Here is a 19,755-nt window from a genome sequence, read left to right as displayed (position 1 = left end):
AGAGTACAATAGCTGTACAGATATTTTTTCCTGTTTCTTGGAAAAGAACATATTGGTGAGGTGGACTTAATACCACAAAAGAACAAAAATCAGTAAAAAAAAATTTCTGTTATGTAGGTAAGCTGTAATTGTGCCCACAAGTCTAGGGTACTTGAAAACAGAAAGGAAATGTTAAAAAAAATTTGTAGCATCTCTTTACAGACCTAGAAATGTCTGCAGCGAGGTACATACAGGCATGAAGTTTCTATTAGTTCTTTACACTATCTTTATACAGCACTATTTTCACACTATCTTTATATAGCTTATCAGAGCACAACAGCTTTTCTGAACTAAGCTTTCCTGACAGGTCTTCCCCAGAAACAGACTGCTAAACACAAGCTAGCATTAGAAGAATACTGGTGAACTTGAGTTTTCATTTGTTTCACACACTTCTTTACTGAATGACAACAGGAAATGGAGACTACTTTTCCCACTGATACCACTGTGATCTTACAGACAAAATTCAGGATTCAAACATAGGAGAAAACATGGAAGACTTCCACCTCGCAACTTGGAAATCTTTAGCAGCTTTTTCAGATGTTGAGCTCTACTGAAGATTTCCAACCATGCAATTCAAACACGATTATTTATATGCACATGCATATCTTGGGCACATATACACGCACCAAAACTCAGACTCAGTGCATGCCCCAAGTTCCTGCCCATATATTTGGAATAAAGAACTTTTCCAATTGTAACTGTATTTAGATGATGAATCAGTGACCACATCTGACCACTCAACTTTAGATGACTATTATGGAAAATAATTAACAGTACTGGTAGAACCCCCTCACTTCCGTTTGACTACACACAAACCCAGAATCTCTACAGCATAGAAAGACATTCCAAAATTAACAAAAACGTAAATGAAAATTACTTTCTGCTTTTGCCTTTCAGCCACATGAATCTGTGTTTCAGTCATGCGTTCCTGGTACTGCCGCTGGAGTCGATCATGCTCCTGTAATACAGTCTGCCAGAGCTCTATTGCTTGTTCTTTTTCCTAAGTTAGAGAACAATGGTTTGTATAAAATATTCTATTATAGCACATTCACCTTCATCTATCATTCTCTAAAAAGAGAGATCTTAACTTCTATTTTGAAGAAATGCCAGTTTCTGTACTTTTCTCTGCACACATTACAACTACACAGACAAAATACCAAATTCAGGTGCAGAAAAACAGATGCTTACAAGTTCATCAAATTCCACCTACAAGTGAACTGCAAGTTTTCTAATGTTTTTCTTTATAGCTCAAACTTTTACAGGTATTTACTGTAGGCCTACAGTATATATAATATTCAAATACCAAAATTCAACTGTCAGTTTAACTTCAACTTAATCATATGCAACAAAGGATTGATACATCATTGCAATAAGCTCAAGAAGACTTGCTTACCTTTTCAGATTTAAATATTATTTTCTATATCCCACATATACTTGCCTCCTTGTATCACACGACAATGTTTTTGATTAAAATGACAAGCTACTACAAAAACTTGAATTGAACAAAGTACTTCATTAATTTCCTGGTCAGGAATTCACTATAAAGATCAAGTCAAGTAGCTAAAGTTACAGGCACAAATTAACATAAAAAAAACTTATATGAATCTAGGAAAGAAGTTCCTTCAGGTCTTTAAGTTGAAAGTATAAGTACTTGTTTCTTCAGCTACAGAAAGTCAAGAGGACCCCAAAATAGTCTCAAGGAACTCTGAACAAAGGAATTGTGAACCAAGAAATAAACCAGCTTCCCCTAATCTGCCAAGGCACAACAAGAGGAATAAAACAGTACAAATGTTTCATCTCACACACTTGATTTGTAAGTTGTAGCTGTTCTTGAAGGTTTCTCACTATGCCTTCATCTGCAGGAATATCAGTTCCCAGAGGCATGAAAGGAAAAGCCTCCAGTTGCTTCTCAAGGACCTCTTTCAACTCTGCATGCAACCTGAAATTCAAAGAACCAAGTTCAGCAAAGCATTTCTCCAACAGGGATTTTTTTTAACAACTGAAGTATACCGTACCTTCAATCTGTACGTACTATTTACTTCTAAGTCATATATTAATCTATTAAGTTACATTCTACAAACACAATAGACAATTTGAAATAGTTTAATATCTAGTTCTTCTAGAGATACAGTTATATCTCCTAAACCTGGTGCTGTAATCTATATTAAGCACTTAAAGACTCTCACATTAAGCTCACGAGCATGAAATCTTCAACTATTAAGTAGATTCAAAAGATTTCAAGGTCCTAGAAAAAAGCTTTTTAGGGTTTAGAAATCAAGAAAAACAGCAGTAGTAACAGGGCAGTGCAATTATTTACCTTTCATTTTCCTTGGTGACTTGTTCAAATTTTAGTCTCATCTCACTCATTTGCACCTAACACAAAAATACGCAAGAGTAAGCACTCATTTAAGTGACACAAACTTTGTTGATTCTTTCACCTTTTAATTCTGACTGATGCTGTAACAGATGGACAATTTAATTCAGCATAATACAGTAAATGAAAGTCACTTCCTTTAAGGAAGTCACAGGATGCCACTTAAATTTCACAGCTGCTAAGTCCTGTTATACCTCAGCATTCAGAAGTTATTACAAGCATTAAAGTTACCTTTTGGAACTCTTATAGCTCTTACAGATGGATTCTTAACTAACTCGAGTTCTTTTAGGGATACAGTGGATAACTCGTCTTTTATGCAGTAAGCATTTGAGAAAAGAGTTCAGGAATTAACTGAGGAGAAACTTCAGTTACATGAGTCAAATGAACTGTTCTGTTAACTAGAGAGTCGCAACAAAACCAGTGTTTCTATTGCCTTCTGAAGTCGGCCAAGCTTGAAGACTGCATTTGCAGAATCTTTATGATGGACAGATCAAACAAATTACGCACATTAAACCAAAACCAGAGTATAACTTCTGCATGTAGATCACAAGCAAAAATTGCTGTCTGTATGCCACAGGTTTTAATTACTAAACATATCATTTTGCTTTTCAGTGATCATATGAAGCATTAAAAAGTTTCATTTTTCTGTGGTTGAAATAAGGACAGTCCCCCTCTATCTCAGCCTCCATGATAATAAACATTTAAAGAATTATTTGCATCTGAAGAATTATTAAGAATGAAGAAGGCTGGGTGTATCTACACTTGCAGGACTGCGCTGGACCACATGGCCAAGGTCAGACCTGTAAGGAAAAACAGCTGCCTCATCTGAATGTCACCTAGGAAAATACCTGCAACCATATAAGAACATCTAGAGAAATAAACCATGCATGTTTCATTTCACAACACTACTTCTCCAAACACACAGTAATCTGTGCAATTTGGACAATCTCCCAACCTTTCCATAGAAAGCTCTCTGTTCTTTGATTTGAGGCAGACTGCAGTCCAGCAAGTTTGTGAAGCATGGCGCAGGCATACTTTATTGACAAAAACTAATGGCCTAGATATTAATACTATAAAATACTAAGAATATACAGTCTGAAACATTAGGAACATCCATACCTGATAAAGCTGCAGCTGTTGTCTCATTTCTTCCAAGTGTTTATCATACTCTGTGATTAGAGTTGACAAGCTAAAAAGTTGAAATATATGCTTAGAATAAATTTTGTAAATGCTGAAACACTGTTCTTGTATTTAACTAGTTTTAAAGAACTCTTAATCTAGAGAACAGAACAAAACAGTCACTTTTCTTTATTTCCAAGCTCAACATTCAACAGAATCAAATGAACAAATTTAATTACTGCTTTTAAAGTATGATCATTAATAGCAGATTTCCTGTCTAACAGAACTAGAACATGGGACATTATAAATGAGCATTAATGTAACATTACTATTTCACACATAGAATCCCAAATGACTAAAGACTAGGCTTTGTTACTGCTGCCACATGCAACAGTAAAGTGGCCTATAAGACAATGTAAAATAATGTAGTTCTACTTATATACTTTTTCCCTCCTAGTATTTTTGTGATTGATAGTAATACTCTGAAAATTCTGTATTAGTCCAGAGTGATAATGCCTTAAAATCTAACAAGAAAGGATAGGTTATTTTTGTAACAGGAAATGACAATGATTATTAAACAATTTGCCAACAGGCAACTGTTAGTTGAAGATCGTCAAATAAGCATTTTTAAAAACATCCACCTGACCTCAACAGAGAACAGTTACCTGTGTTACCTAGATCAGCACAATCTTACCTGTACTTTTGTTTATTATCTTAAAATTTAGACTACAGAATTCCTTCATTCATCTCCCCCCTTTTATTTTACAGATTGAGGAAGAAAAGTAACATATTTAATTTACTGAATAAACAGAATAGTGTCTAAAACCAACTGCTACAGGAATACTTTTACAGACTCCATTCACAAGTTCTCAGAGCTGTGAACACACATACATAAGACCAGGTTCACCTGGATATTTACACTTTTAAAAGCACATGTCAATTTCTTTTGAATACTTTGTAGTATTCCCACTTATAATTTGCAATCAGTTACCTTTGGTCCATCATCCTGGATCCTGACATGCCATCACCACCAGGGGCATTTTGCTGTAATGGTATACTTTACATATTAGTACTTGCACACAACTGCATGTAGTTTTAAATTTTTACATGCAACCCAAAGCTGTTCTTCTGCCTGTACTGTAATCATACACAATATCCCACATGACCACTTCCAGGTTTATGTTCAAAAATCCTTGAGTGCTGGCCAAATTTCAAAAAAACTCTAATTTTTTTTTCCCCTGGAGATGCTCTGATATAAAGCATAATTGCATGTGAGGGGGAATCACCTTGCTCTTAAAAGAACAATCATAAGTTTGTGTAAGCGCTTAGCTCATTTCCATGCATCTCGGCATCAGGAAAGTGCTGATGCCCTAGCTCCTGCACAGACTTTTAGACAAGCTTATGGTACCCAGCACAAAAAGTTATCTTCGCAGGAGACAAATGTCTTGGAAAAGACAAGTCTATAAAAGTGAAAAAGTCTACTAAAGTAGAAATCAAGTATTACTTCAGGGGTATGTTCTCCTGCATATGACAAACTTTTGAAAATGCACCAAAAATACCAGAATTCACCATTATGACAGATTTATTCTGCTGCTTGGAAAAACAACAAGCAACTCTAGAGTTGCGTGATGGACCTAAAGCAAGGCCAGGCCACATTAAAGTGGGCTGTGCTCTATGTATGCAAAGATGTTTGTCTCAAAACCTCATCACAAAAATTCTTACTTCCATCCCTGAGTTCACATACTTGCTCAGCAGTAGCTCTCAAAATCTCATCTGTTTCAGACTGTCCAAGTGCCACCTTTAGCCTCTGATCTGAAAAACACAAAGTTTGAGAATCATAGCTACAACACAGGCCATTATCTAGACAAACCAGACTGGCAGTCAGAAATATGTTTAACAGTGTAGTGCTTAGAAGAATTTTATGAAGCAGTTGTGTGCCTTCATTTTAGCACAATTATTTTAATGAAAATAGGACTTGAAAAAGCCTAAAGGCTGTGTAATACTAATGAATTCCATTTCTTCCATATTCCTTCTGTTTTCTTCTAGAAATTTTAAAAAATGAAGTTTCTGCCTAGAAAACCCACAAACACACATCTTAATGATTCACGAGGTCTACATGCAACAAATCACATTGTGTGTCCAATTCATTAAGCTGGATGTTTGACAATTAACCCGTTGTTGGGAACTCAACCCTGCAGTTCTCAATAAACATTCAACAAACTTAGGTCAAGAGCTTTGCTGATAAATGGATCTGAGCATTCAAGTATATCCAGAAGAAACCAAAACAAGAATGAAGAAACGCAGTCTGCCAGTATCTGCTTTTTCTGAAAGAAGCAAAGAATAATGAATAATGAGATTTCACATTGCTAAGTTAGGAACATCAACTAAGGCGTCACTCTCCCCCCTTATTCATCTAACTTTGGCTACTGGGATTTAATTTGTAGTACAAGTAGTCTCTGAAAGAACCAGCAGAAGGTTGGAAAGGAGAAATAATAGCTCTTGCCTCTTGTTCATGGAGTGTTCTTTCATCTAACAAAACCATAAGAATCTGAGTAACACCCTTGTAACTGGAATGGGTAAAAAGGAAGAAAAAGGAAGTCAGGAAGGTAATGCAAACATTTTGATTTAGAACAACTTCTTGCCTATTTTTTTTTTTTTTTTTAATACACATCCCAATGGTTCTTTTTCTGGTTCTCATCCTCTAAAGGAGGATATAGAAAAAAGACAGAGGGTATAGAAAGGAGGTAATAGTAAAAGGATGCCAAGGAACAGTAAAGAGGAAAAGTAGCAGCCCACAACAGCCAAAGCAGTCTGCAAACATGAGAGGCCACAGCTACAAAAGGGGACAAATCTTAAACACCCCTTACAGACATACTCACCTTCAACAGTGAATCATTAAATACATTCTGATAAAAGGTGTATGTCTTCAGTAGTATCACAAAAATATGTATTGAAATGGAGGAATTATTATTTGTAGGGTTGGCTGCTGATACTTCAAAATGCATTCACATAAAACTCAATTTATCACTGATCAGTGCCAGAGACTAGCTTTTCATTTGGAGAACCTTTTTTACAGCTACATATTTAACACAACAAATACTTACAACATTAACAATAATAATGCTTAGAGAATCTCTTCCTGTGTGTATTACACACATTCAGCATTTTAGAACTTCAATTTCACATTCATAAAACAGGAGAAATATCAATACATATATCAGACTTACAGCAGGTCTCAAATAACTTATGTCTCAGTTGGCATACAAGCCAACTTCAAATTTGTCATTTGGCACCTTTCAAAATGTATAAAGTTTTTTAAGAGAGAGAATTAAACTCCTTGATAGAAAAGGCAACTCCTATCACTTCACAGTGAACTTAGTCTGAGCTCTATTTAGAGCCTACAGATTTACAGACTAAAGAAGCTACACTCACACAAATTAGATACATATAAAAAAGCAAAATACCAATATTTGAAAATCCATGATTTGTTCACATCACAGTATAATAAATACTCATGCAAAGCTTGATAAAGATACGGGCTTTTGAGCCAGGATGACTCTTGGCTCAGGCAGAAGCTCTTCTGCTACTACGGTCCTTGGAATCAAGAGCTGTTTTTTCACCTTCGGCCACCCAAAGCTGTCACACAAAGTTTAATACCAATTGAAATTTTGATTTTTTGAGTGATGCACAGCCATAGCACTTTATGCACTGTGATCTCATCCTACTTCCTGCTGTGCTATCAAGTTTTCCCACAACACTAATTAGTGAAAGTAACATTCTTGGGACTACACACTAAACCACTCCTTAGTTATAGTAATATAAACTGTGTAGAAGTAATTTTGCCAGTATTTTGCTGGTAAGGAATTAAAGTGTACTCTGATTCAGTCATATTAAGCTTACATTAAAATAATCAAAATTGTAACAAGTAACACAGAATTAAAAATATTGATTTTAGTCTGTAAAAGAAGTTTTATGAGTACCTGGCAAGACAGCTTTTTTGCCTTTCAGGTGGAAGACAAGCATAGGAAACACAGTGGTCTCTTAACTGGAGAAAAGAGGCATTATCACACAAAATGCACATGTTTTTGGCTATCACCCTCATCAGCAGCTTTTAATTATTAGTCTTCAGCTAACTAAAAAGTAGCTTCGATGCTGTTATTCACTATAGCGAACACTAGAAGAGCTACAGAATATCAATCTTCATCGCTACAACCACAGGCAAAAGGGTTTCTACCCTCTGTAGAAACTGACCCCAGCTCCGGAGAGGCAGGGTCCAGGCTTCGGCTGCTCAGCTCCGTCCTTCAAACAGCCCCGGAGCAGCACCCGAGCCAACCCGCGATGTGTCGGGAGCAGGCAGGCAGCCCACGAAGCCGACCGCTCGCCGAGACCTCACCTGGCTCTCCCCCACTGCCGAGCTCAGTGGCCATATTTCCAGGGGAAAACCTTCACCGCCGCTGAGAGTTCCTCCCCAGCAAAAACCTGCAACAACCCGAGGGAAAGCCGGTTATTGCAGCCGCTCGCCAACCCCCGCTACCCGGCGGGCTTTCGCCTCTACCGGCGGATAAGGAAGGTGAGAGACAATAACTTCCAAACACCGGGGACGCGCTCCCCTCACCTACCGGCTCCCACTTCGTTAAGTAAAGCCTTTGTAAGGCTGCAGCTGGCCGGGACGGAGGCAGTAACCACGGCCTCCCCCTCTACACCTACCCTTTCCCCTCAGCCCGGCGCAGCAATCCCACCACCACCGCCTAGAGAGGAAGAAATTACCCCGGGCGGCGGCCGGCCCTGAGGGCACCCAACCACCCACACCGCCTCAGCGACGGTTAACCCCACTTGGCCCCGCGCCCCCATCACGGCTAACGGCCGAAGACGGGGCCTGCCTCGCGGCGAGGGCCGGCGCGCGCCCACCTACCCGCCCCGCGAGGAGCTGCTGCTGCTGCTGCTGCTGCTGCTGCCGCCGCCGCCGCCGCCGCCTTTTCCCTTAGCGACCAGCTCGGCCCCAAGCAGCGCGCCGGTCACGTGGCAGCGGAGCGACCGAGCCCGCCAACCTCGGAAAAGGGGCGGGCTGGGCGGGGGTGAGGGAGGGAGTCTGCGCATGCGCGTTGGTGAGCGGCTGCCGGTCAGGGCTGGGGGTTGTGGCGGGGGAAGGGGGAAGGCTGAGTTTGTGTGGGGAGCCGAGTTTCTTTTCGGAGTCGCAGCGGCTGCTTGGAGGTGTGAGAAATCTCTTGTTAAACTTGTCTGAGGAGCTTAGGGATTGAATTTCTCTTCAGGAAATGCTGCTGCTGTTAGTGGCTGAGGGGGGGGGGAGCCGAAACCGGGAATTTTCGAGCCCTCTGGGAGCTCGTGCCTCTGTCTAAGAATGAAGTCTTAGCTACATTAAAAGCTGCTGTTTCTTACTCGGTTGCCAACTTTCTCCCTGTCCTCTTGGAGCAATTAAGAAAAACGCTAGCGTAATTACTTCCTCCTTGGTTTTGTCGTTGTTACCGACGTCGGCAGGGTTTGGGATGGAAGACGTCAATCCTCTCGATAAGGAGAGACATGAGGTGATCACAGCGACGAGCAGCAGCAGCTTTCTCCTTGCTGGTGAGGTGTGACGCTCATGTGGCTGAGGTCTGGGTGTATCAGCCAGGTGCTGTCAGCTCGGGGTAGCTTGTGGCCATGCAGTGTGAGTGCTTTTAAATGGCTGAGAAAGTACTTGCTGTAAACCTATTTCATTTAGCGTTTACATCTCTTTACACTGTATTAACAACTGGCTGAGGTCTAGTGTTAAAAGGTAATGAAAGGTCTTCTCTTCCTGTTTTAATTTACTTTTATGCCATTGCTATGTGTTGCTGGTTTTATTATGATTTAAAAGCATGCTAGTAAGCAGCTTATCTAAGCCCATGCAATGTAATAAACTTAAAACTTGCACCAAGGGCCATTAATTTGGAAAATCTTAGGTCTGCTGTCCTGTAAATTGAGCAACCTTAGCACTAGGTAGACCTCTAACAAAAGCTAGTGAATGTTTTGCAATTTTCCTTAAAGCTTTATAGTTCTTTTAAAACTTGCGTGTTCTTCAATTCAAGAGTAATATTGGTTTACAACAATGGGCTAAATCTTCAGTATGTTCGTTTCAGTACACTGTAAGCTGTCCCTGGAGGAGTTAAGGTTTTTACCAAAAAAAGTAATCTGTCTCTCATATAGGTACAAATAGGAATTTGTGATGCATCTTGTCTCATCTTCATTTTAGACACTACAGTTACAGTAGTGTGTCTAAAGTTGTTTAGCAGATTCTATTATTTCACTGCTTTTTTTTAAAACTTGGTATGTTGTGACTCTTTTCCTGAGACAATTTTTTAAATCTTGTGCACAAGAAGAAGCTTCACATTGCTTACTTCAGTCAGGAATTGTAATAGCTAGTCATGTAATTCTCCCTGGATTTTAAGATCTTCCCAGGCTACTTTTATTAGAAGGCTATATTATTTTAAACCACTCCTGAAATCTGGCAGTATTTTCAAATAGGTGTTTGAGATACTTGCCTTGACCAGTGAATGGAAATAGTTAAATATATTAGCACAAACTGAAAATAGAATAACAGAAGGAAACGTTGACTTGTAAGTGCATAACGTTAATTTAATGGTGTAGTAAAAGTGGGTTCATAACACTTTATTAACTTTCTTAGTTGCACCCATCTACTCTTAAACTTCACTCTTTTGAGTAAGTGATCCTGCTTGTGGAATTCTGTCTTGTTTCCTTTCACAGTAAGTGTGTGTAAAGCATGTGCACTGCATTTACAGGAATTCTGTTCTTTTCAAAAAACGCTAGGAATGGTCTTAACCATCTGTGGATACTTCATGCTCCTGCTGCTCAGTGTTTGCAGCTTAGAAAATTAAAAACACAACACTTGTCCACATTTCCTGTGGATGAATTTTTTCTAGATCAGTTTAAGGCTATATAGCCCATTGGATATGTTTCAGCAGCTGTTTGTGTTGTGAATGGGACTTGTTATTTAACATACCGCTTTTTTATTTGGTGGCGTACATTGTAATTCTTGCAGAAGAGTGTCACTGTACTTGCCCAGAATACTTTTTCTTACTAGTTCTCTCTTTTTGTTTTAAACTGTGGGTGATTTAGCTTTGCCTGTTTGAGTTAACTGCTAATACTGGACTATGAGCCAGCTTCTGCTGGCTTAAGAATGCTGTTAGGACACTGTTGGTTGTCTTCTCTCCCATGCTTTGTACACTGTTTTCCTTCAACTTGTGTCATCTTGCTTCCAGAAACTTGCTCCTTGAGTTGGAGTGAACTTTAATGATGGTAGTCTTTCATAGTTTCTAGCGCTATCTCAGGTCTCTTGCATAAAGCACATCTGATGATGCTTGTCTAGCATATCACGCAGTTAAAATGCTGACATAAGAATTTAATTAGTTTTCAGTTTATTTAAATATAACCTTGTCAAAAGTGATAGTCCCATATTTGACTTTCCTTTTTTACTGGACTTCTTAAATTAAGGTGTCTAATTACTAAATCTATTGCTTCAAATTTTCTCTAATCTGTCACACTTCCTTGGTCAGATCATCATCTCCTTCACTGTGAGTATATCTACTTAACCTAATGTCATTCTAGCTATTTTACCAACTTGAACTCAAAGAGAGGAGGTCTGGTGCTTTTCATCATGAACATCAGTGCAGGGAAACTGGCTGGTGTGACTGTTGCAGAGGATTTGAGACACAGTTAATGTGTAGTCGTAAGAGCAAGGCTGTGGCATATAGGGAAGTGTGATGCATGTGGTTACTTTCTGTCTCATGTACTACACCTCTTGATAACACCTGTGGAATGTGGTAAGTTATGCTTACCTTCTGTGAGTCCCAAGAAAATGGGTATCTGGGTAGAGATTGAATAACCTGATTTAGTGTACCCCACTGCAGGAAACGTGGTTACAATTTAGCTACTGAGCTAGAACCTCTCTGGTCACAGGACTTAACGGCATGTGCATAATTCTCAGTCAGGCTGTGTGCTGCCAGTTCCCTTCTTGTACGGCTAGGAGATGTGTAAGGGAACAAATCAAGGATCACTTTTGTGGAGATGGGAAGGAACTCATAATAGTGAGGAGGGGAGGGGTAAGGGGCCATAAACTTGTTGGAAACTGGGCTCCGCTGGTTTTTTTTGCTTATTAAATAGATTAAGGCTATTCCTAAGGTTTGTACAGTTATTTCTAAGTAAAAACAGCTGTTGGAGTGCAGTAGTCTCTGTTCTTGCTGCTCTGCAAACGTTCAATGTGTTTAACAAGGTGTGCTTGCAGTTTTCCTTGAAATCCTTTAGTTTGGCTGGTTTGCAATGACCATGAAGGAAAGCTTTAGCTAATTGTTTCGTTTTCTTGCATCTCAGATTCATGAAAGGTTTTTCTCAATCTGTTTTTCTCATGTTACCAAATCATCTAAGATAATGTAGTGGAGACTTTGTTTTGTTTATCTGTTTTCTTGGTAAATACTTCTGATGGTTTTGGAAGGTGTTTATTTAGGTACATAACTGAAATGCCTTAAGCTTGGTAAGACTTGAGAGTGATTTGTAACCATGCAGGTATAAAAACCTATGAAAAGCATTCATGTAACTCTTTATTTAGTTGCTTTATAAAGCTAAACTATTTCAGTTCTTCTGATGTCTAAAAACATGATTTGATGATTGACTTTGTGCAAAAGTGTGCTTTTTTTCTGGACAAGCAAACAGTGCAGTTCGTGCTGAAATGGAATCTGAGGTCTTCTTTGACAGAACCTTCCTTTCTCATTTATGTAGTATATGAAGATGGAATTTACAATTAAACACACCTGGGATGGTTTACCTGTGAGCCATGAGCCAGTAACAATTGGGCTGAAGTCGAACAATGCAGGACTGCTAATGGAAGTTAATGCTCCCTTCTTTAATGACCCTCCAGCACCGCTTGGAGAGCCAGGGAAACCTTTTAGTAGACTGTGGGACTATGAGGGTAAGTGTAACTGTTCTGCTGCAAATATATACTGTTTGTGTAGACACTGATGTTCCTCTGTAGTTAATATGCCTCGTCTTTATTTAAGAGTCCCTGATGGTTATTTTTTCAAACTGATCTAACAGTTGTGAGTGTATGACATATAATTCAATTCCGTTTCTTTGGTCACAGTACTGCTTTTAAAGATCAGATCTGAAATGCAAAGTAAAAGTTTTCCTTTCTGTTATATCCTGAGCAGTCTGGGAAAGAATACTGGGAAAGAATTTAGTTGTAATCACTGCCTTACCCTTAAACGGCTCCTTGAGTAACTATAAGCCTCATGCTATATTCAGCTGAAAACTACCCCAAACTGTATCAAGAGTGGTGCTCTTTTTCTAGGTGGTGAATTGATTTTCATCACTAGCACTACTGACTGTAAGGTGAGTGGTTGTTTTATAGCAGTGCAACAATACAAATGACTCGGAAACGAAGGAAATATGTTACGTCACTCGGTGGCCATAAAGAAATGGAGTCCAATGAGCTGCGTTGATTTCAAGAATGATGAGGTTGACTCTTCCTGATCCTGTCAATAGTATAGGCACTTAAACTTAGTTTCTGGGTTGCTGATATAATTTGTGGAATAACAGAGGCTTGACATATTTGAATATCAAAATAATTTTGTGGCATATATATAAATGCATTTGCAGTAGGTAAATGGAAGTGAAATCCTAAAGGTAGGTTCTACTTTTGCTTTAAGAAGTAGAGAGCAATAGCTAAAATATATGTCTATTTTAATCAGTTTTCCAGAGCCTATTTGACAAATAGGAAGGTGTGAAACAAAGAAATAGCAGCTGATAAAATGATTCAAAATTGTACCCTAATGGAATGGGGAATATTCTTATAGTAATGCTGTTTTCTTTCTCATTCCTGTCAATACTGTCACTTTTACCTGGTGCTTTGAATAATGCAAGAATTTAATGATTCCAGCAGTTCTCTACTTCCTGATTATTGAACTATTTTGATTAAAGCTCTGCTAAAGCAGTATTAGCACCTCTTTGATATTGCTGTACTAAATAGGCTTATGTAAAAATAAATAACATTATCAATCATATCTAATTGTGATTCTAATTAAAGCTTTCTAATAATGTCATTGCTGTGAAAAACACCTTTATAGTTCTACTTTGTGGTCCCGAAAGGTGATTCAACAGTCACACGTGGCTTTCAGGTACACCTGGAACAGTAATCCCCTGTCCAAAGTATCGGCCATCTACAGGGCAAAACCATTTAAGAGCTGAATGCTTTCTTACTATTTCTGAGATTTAGCACTCTTAGTTATGGGGTGTCAGCTCTTCTGTGAGTGTATGTTCCTCTTTTCATATTTTTTCTTTTTTTTTTTTTTCCTAGTCTTTGGTGCTCTGAATCCTCAGGCTACCAGCACACAAGACTTCTGCACTTAAGTGCTCTACCTGGAGTGCCTGCTGTGAGTGTGATTGACTGAGGTCACTCTTATCTTGGTCAGCTTTGCTCACAGCAAGCATACTAGGTGAAATAGCTGTGTGCTGATGCTTTTCTTACTCCATGGACAGCTAATATTCATTAGCAGACTTGCCGTATTTTTCTGCTGCATCAAGATAAGTGTTTCCAAACTGGAATTGGTAAAGTAAATAAAAGCTTTATAAAGCTCTGTATGATGATAGGCATTAAAAATAAAAGCTCTTGAATTTACAATTATGGCACAGCATTTTGAATAGTTAGGAAGCTGTCAGTAGCATGTACACAGCTAGTCAAGCTCTGGCATGGCACAGGCCAAAAATCATGAAAACAGAATTGTTTTAGTGGGTTATAAAAGTCTCAGGATATTACAAAACAGTTAACATGAAATACTGACAGCCTGTTTTTTTTAGTTGTAGAAGCATTTTTCCTGAGTGACAGAACTGAACAGTATTTTGAAGTTGAACTTTGTCCGTAAGTACAGCACTCTGAACAAGTCACAAATTTAAATTTGCATTTCCAGTTCTAATGCTTTTAAGATAGACGTATGAGGAAGACTGGGTACAGAAATTGTTCCAGTATGGGGAATATACATATTTGTGGCAGAACAGTACACTAATAACTTGGTATCAGTTTAAGAAAATTGTGCTCTGATTTTTTGACAGCCATGGACAACACTTGTTGCTGCTGCTTTCTGGCAAAAGAAGAGTATGGAAAGTAAGTGGTCAAGCACATTCATAATGTACAGAAAAACTAACTGGTTCTAGGTACTTGTTGCCTGATTGGAAGATGACATTGCCTCTTTTTTTTTTTTTTTTTTTTTTTTTCCTCCTTTAACAGGAAGAACTTCCTTTAGAGTTTGAGGTGACCAGAATGAAAACCAAATGGGAGGGTAAAGCTTATCTTCCATGGAATTATTTTCCACCATGCACTAACAAATTCAATGCTTTTGCAATTCATGGCTCAGGAGAAGAGAGAAAATATGAAGCGCTTCATCCTGTGCCTCGACATGAACTACAGGAAGGACAGAAACCAGATTTGTAAGCATAAAACTAGCTTTTTTGTAATATAGTTGCACTATTCTTGGAATACGTAAAGATAATCTGGTTTTCAGATTGAGTGCCACTAGTGTTTTAATTATACTGCTTAGCCCCAGATCCATTGGTACTGTACGTTGTATAAAGCACTGTGGCAGATAGCTGTAATTAGTGCTTGATTTCTATATTATCCCCTAGGTTCATAGAAAATGATGCATTCAACACCATTGGCATCTGTTTTATCACCTTCCTCAGCTAAATCATAGATAGGTTGTTCTACTTTTTCCTTGCCTCCAGCACCTTCTGAAATGCCATTTAGTGTTAATTTCACCAGATACATTTCCAGTAAATCTCTTTTGCTTCTCCCCTACTGTTCTAAGCAACCTCACCTCTACAGATGGTTCCATATTATAGAAAAAATTGAAAATGCAGACTAAACTGAAAAGTATAATAAAAGGATACCCAATATCAACAGAAAAACTAGAATATCTTGATTTTTAAATTGTGCTTTGGGCCTGTTTATTTTCTTTGACTGTGAGGCTGAGATGATTTGATAAAAACTGCTACTTCTGGGCATTTGTATAAATGAACTAGCTCTAGAAGGTACACTATAGTTCCTATGCAAACTTGTTACTCAACATAGGATGACAGCCAGGTAAAGTACATTTTAGTTAAGTTACCTTTTTTGCCTTTATTTAAGAAAAACTTAGCTTCTGCAACTGTTTATTTAAAAAAATTCTAAGCTATTGATAATAAAATACATTCTCTTTATCAGTGTCCGAAAGAAATAGATACTTTTATTTTTCTGTGGTTAACTGGAAAATGGCTGTAGTATTTTTCAGGAAGGGATTCTTTCTATTCTTTCTATAATACCCCTTCCAAAAAACCCCTTGACTTTTTCAGGCATTGGTAGCAGATGCAATTATGTGAAGAGGTTGCTCCTTGCTACTTTCATTGCTCTTAGTTTGTCTTTACTCTTACAAATGATTTCCTAATACGAGAATTCCATTTACCTTTTTAAATGATTAGTGTAGTGTCAGATGTTCTGTCTACTGCTTGGCAGTTGTTTCATGTATTAATTAGCAATTGGCTTCAGTGTCTTCCTTCTATTGTGTCTTTATGGTAGCCTAAAGGAGAAATCCTTAGCAAGAACTGATTCATAATGTTTAAAAGAAAACAAGACTTTTAGTCTTACAGCAAAAATATATTTACTGCCTTCATTATCCTATCCAGTCTTACTCTTTTCTGTAATGAAAGGATATTCCTGTGATACAATTTTTCAATTTTTACTCTGTTGGAGTGTGGATAAGTCACAAAACAGGGTCACTGTGCTTTTGCTGTGACTGCAGTTCCAGGCAACGTAAGTTGAGGGAGTTTAAAAGGTGAGCTTTGTTAACTTCACTTTATGCTGCGTGATACTTGTTCATAGCTGAGGATTTTGCTGCGTGATACTTGTTCATAGCTGAGGATTTTGCCCTATGTTTTCCAGTACAAGGTTTTCAGAAACACAGTAGTGGTTTTTTATTTATAAACTCAAGTTTTGGAAAATGAACACATGGAATGCTGGTTACATTCCTGTCCAAGAAAACCTGAAAATAAAAATTAATTAAACCTATTGAGGTTGCTGCCTTTTATTAAGACACATACTATAAGACTTACAACTTTTTTGTTTATTTCTCCTCTCTTTACAGTCATCGCCTGGAATTTTTCAAAGATTTGAACCTGAAAGGACTAATGGGAGAAGACTGGAAGCAGCCTGAATCAGATATATGGAAGTCTCTCACTAATTAAATGGATTGAGGCATAAATTTTTAAAGCACTAAGGTTGGATGAAGCTGTATGGAAAAAACTTCTTCATTCTGAGCAGAGTTTGTAAATATCAGATTACTAAGGCTTTCCTTGACACCAAAATCATTGATCAATCTTAAAATCAACTGTAAAGTATCTGGGCCAGTTGATTCTGAACCTATGAAGTATGCAACAGCTTGTGTTTCAGTTCATCTGGGTATGGAGTTTTTCATCTGTGCAAGAGATGAACCTGCTCCTACTAATGAAGGGGAGAAAGTGTGCTAAAATTACAGCTGTGTTTTCATGAGAACTCTAAGCGTGACAAGGCCAATATCTGGCTTGGAATCTTTCAGTTTCCTGTACTTGCTGCATTTCTGCTGTATTTTGACTGCTGCTGGTTTGTTTCTTGGCTGTTGAATGAGATTCTTATGTGCCTAAATTTTTTGATTGCTGTCAGGAGAAAGAATGCCTCCTTCAGGAACAGAAAAGAATATAGCTATCATGGCATTTTGTGGCCCAGTACTTGCATTGCAAGATGCTGTGGAGTTATAACACTACCCTTTCCTGTGCCTTCCTATACCTGAAGTTTTCCCTTGCACAGTGGGGGGAACTTAATCTCTATTACTTTATTAGCACACCTCTCCCCTTCAAATTCTCTGTGGAATTTCTAGTGATTTTTAGGTGCAGAGGATAGATTTACAAAAGGTTTTATGTATTCCAGGAAAAGTTTCTGGGACAAATAATGTTTAGTATAACCTTTTGATATAGTTGTGTGCCTACAAAAACTCGTTTGTTCCAAGACCTTATCACATCACCTTAAGGATTCAGCTCAGATGTATGAGAGTTTTGCTTGCATGCCACCTAATATTGGAAGTACTCTAAATGTATGTGCCTACATTTTATACTTATGGGCATGAATGTTTTTAACAGTACTGTTAACATCCAACAGTATACATCTAACCTGTAAACTCTCACAGGATTTACAAATGAGATGCTCCTTTTTTGTCTGGCATAGTAAGTGCTGCTTGATTGTGGCTGCTGACTTGATCCTATATAAATTAACTTAGAAAACGGGAAGCTTACCTGCTAACCAGATCCTACATCTGAAAAATAGGTGACTTTAAAATCAAACTTCTTTGGTTTAGTCCAGAACGAGGTTTCAGACCAAGACACGGTCCTCAGTCCTTTACTAGAAAGAGGACTTCCTGCATCCTGTTGAAATGTCATTATCACAGGGTAAAAGGTGGTTGTGTTCTCTACCTTTGTGAGAAGGATTGTTTTGGGAGTCCGAGAGAATATGGCTCAGTCATAACTGAGGGAGTATCTTTCAAAAGTTATGCCCTGAGGATGTGGTGTTGGGTCTCATCCTTTTGTGTAGCGTTTTCTACTGAACAATTCAGAATCCTACAAGTTCCTGAAAGGGACTGGTGTTCTTGTAGTCTTAACATCCTGCTCAAAGCAGGGCTATTGTTGAAGCTAGATGAGTTTGCTCAGGGCCTTGTCAAGTTTTGAGTAACTCCAAAGATGGAGCTTCAAATGCTCTGGGTAGCCTGTTTCAATACTCAACTAGTTCTGTTATGAAAATTTACCTAATTGCCATTTCCTGTGCTGTAACTTCTGTCCATTGCTTTTTGTCTTTTCTCTGTGCATCTCCAGGAAGAGTGACTTTTTCTCTCTATAACTACCAATTAGGTAACTGAAGATAACTGTTAGCTCCCCATGGATTTCTCTAAATGTTGTCATTCTCAGTTTGCCTTTTCTGACTCTCATTAGTAAGCACATTCCACTCAGATAATACAACAGACAATGTAAAAGTGTAACTTGAGTTGAAACTCGGAGACAACAATGCTCCCAGGACTTTCCTGTTTATTTAGCTCATAAATGGTTCTAAAAATCTTCTGTGTACCTTTAGACATCAAAATGCCTGTAAAGTTTTGCACAAGGCTGCACTCTAAGTCGTATTAGTAAAAGGATTCTCTGTTCTCTTCTGAGCTTGTACGCAATAATAACCATAGTCTGATGGTCATGTTTTCTTTGTTGTCTCTAAATTTAACCCTACCTGTAAACTCTGCCTGAGAAGAAGAGAAGATGGGAATATCCTGCCTTTGTGGAGAACATCTCTGTGTGATTAATATCTGAGATCGAATGTTACTTCAGAGTTTTTGGCTTTAGATTCCCTCTTTTTACTTTCAGTTTTATGGAACTATACTTTCAAATTTAAGGATATTAGGCTTTTTCAGATGCAGACTTTGGCACGTCAATGCACTGAGCCATCCAATTGTTTTTGCTCTCTTTTAATTAGATGCTATACATTCCTTGCTATAAGGTGCCATCTGTTGAAAATTATAAGTATTGTACATTCAATTGTTTGGCTTCTTTTCTACCTTCAATCCATGTACATTTTTCTAAAGGATGACATCAGTCTGAAATACTGAATAATCCAATAAATATTGATTAAAAACATCTTCCAGATAGTGACATCTCAAAGCTGCTTTTGAAATTTCAGTCAAAAGCAAAAACCATTTCATTAAACTTTTAGACTTCGTTTTAAACAGTGTGTCAAAAAAGTGCATGCAAAGGTTCAGAATGAGTTTACTATTTTTCTCACAAAGGTTGTTTTCACGTGATGAATGATGTTTTGTATGTAAAGGACAGTAAATCAAATACTTATTCAGAGGCTTCATCTCATATTCATTCCCACTTCAAACTGACAACTTCAGATTTGACTTTGGATGCAAATTATAAACTTTGAGGGAAATATATTACTTTCCCTGAATAAGTAATTTAAAGTAAAATAATTGTCTCTGCAGTACAAAATATAATGCTAGATGCTTCTGAAGATTGGAGTTATCATACAGGCTTTATTCAAGGCGCATGCTACTCCATGCTACTGTCAGTTGGTTCACTTGTATGTTTCTAAGCTTTAAGAGTCTGTTTGAACTGTAAGTGCTGGCTTTTATCAGAGGTTT

At 38.0% G+C, this 19,755-nt stretch overlaps 2 protein-coding genes across 6 annotated transcripts in view; one reads left to right on the top strand and one right to left on the bottom strand.

Moving 5' to 3' along the window:
* SCLT1 (sodium channel and clathrin linker 1) overlaps window positions 1-8,331 on the bottom strand; it is a 47,179-nt gene extending 38,848 nt beyond the window's left edge. Inside the window, 8 exon segments of the mRNA XM_030018855.1 lie at window positions 917-1,039; window positions 1,846-1,978; window positions 2,357-2,412; window positions 3,533-3,602; window positions 4,524-4,576; window positions 5,277-5,344; window positions 7,926-8,011; window positions 8,152-8,331. Of these exon segments, the coding sequence (XP_029874715.1) occupies window positions 917-1,039; window positions 1,846-1,978; window positions 2,357-2,412; window positions 3,533-3,602; window positions 4,524-4,576; window positions 5,277-5,344; window positions 7,926-7,959 (537 nt within the window). The 5' untranslated portion in view covers window positions 7,960-8,011; window positions 8,152-8,331.
* Window positions 8,332-8,659: 328 nt separating this feature from the next.
* On the top strand, window positions 8,660-19,460 carry C1H4orf33 (chromosome 1 C4orf33 homolog). Of its 5 annotated transcripts, XM_041125452.1 has the most exons (7): window positions 8,706-8,743; window positions 9,029-9,120; window positions 12,302-12,491; window positions 14,375-14,435; window positions 14,627-14,678; window positions 14,802-15,001; window positions 16,690-19,460. In XM_041125452.1, exons 2-7 carry the CDS (start codon window positions 9,037-9,039, stop codon window positions 16,787-16,789), a joined length of 687 nt encoding a protein of 228 aa, XP_040981386.1. In that variant the 5' UTR covers window positions 8,706-8,743; window positions 9,029-9,036; the 3' UTR covers window positions 16,790-19,460. The 5 variants fall into 5 exon arrangements, with proteins under 5 accessions (XP_029878915.1, XP_040981386.1, XP_029878895.1 ...); XM_030023055.2 differs by lacking the exon at window positions 9,029-9,120 and having other exon boundaries at window positions 8,660-8,743; XM_030023035.2 differs by lacking the exon at window positions 8,706-8,743 and having other exon boundaries at window positions 8,822-9,197.
* The last annotated feature ends 295 nt before the right edge of the window (window positions 19,461-19,755 follow it).

The sequence above is a fragment of the Aquila chrysaetos genome, chromosome 1 (assembly GCF_900496995.4).
Source record: "Aquila chrysaetos chrysaetos chromosome 1, bAquChr1.4, whole genome shotgun sequence".
Classification (NCBI taxonomy): domain Eukaryota; kingdom Metazoa; phylum Chordata; class Aves; order Accipitriformes; family Accipitridae; genus Aquila; species Aquila chrysaetos.
The sequence above is the reverse complement of the archived record's forward strand: the minus strand, read 5'-3'. Positions and strand labels throughout refer to the sequence as shown.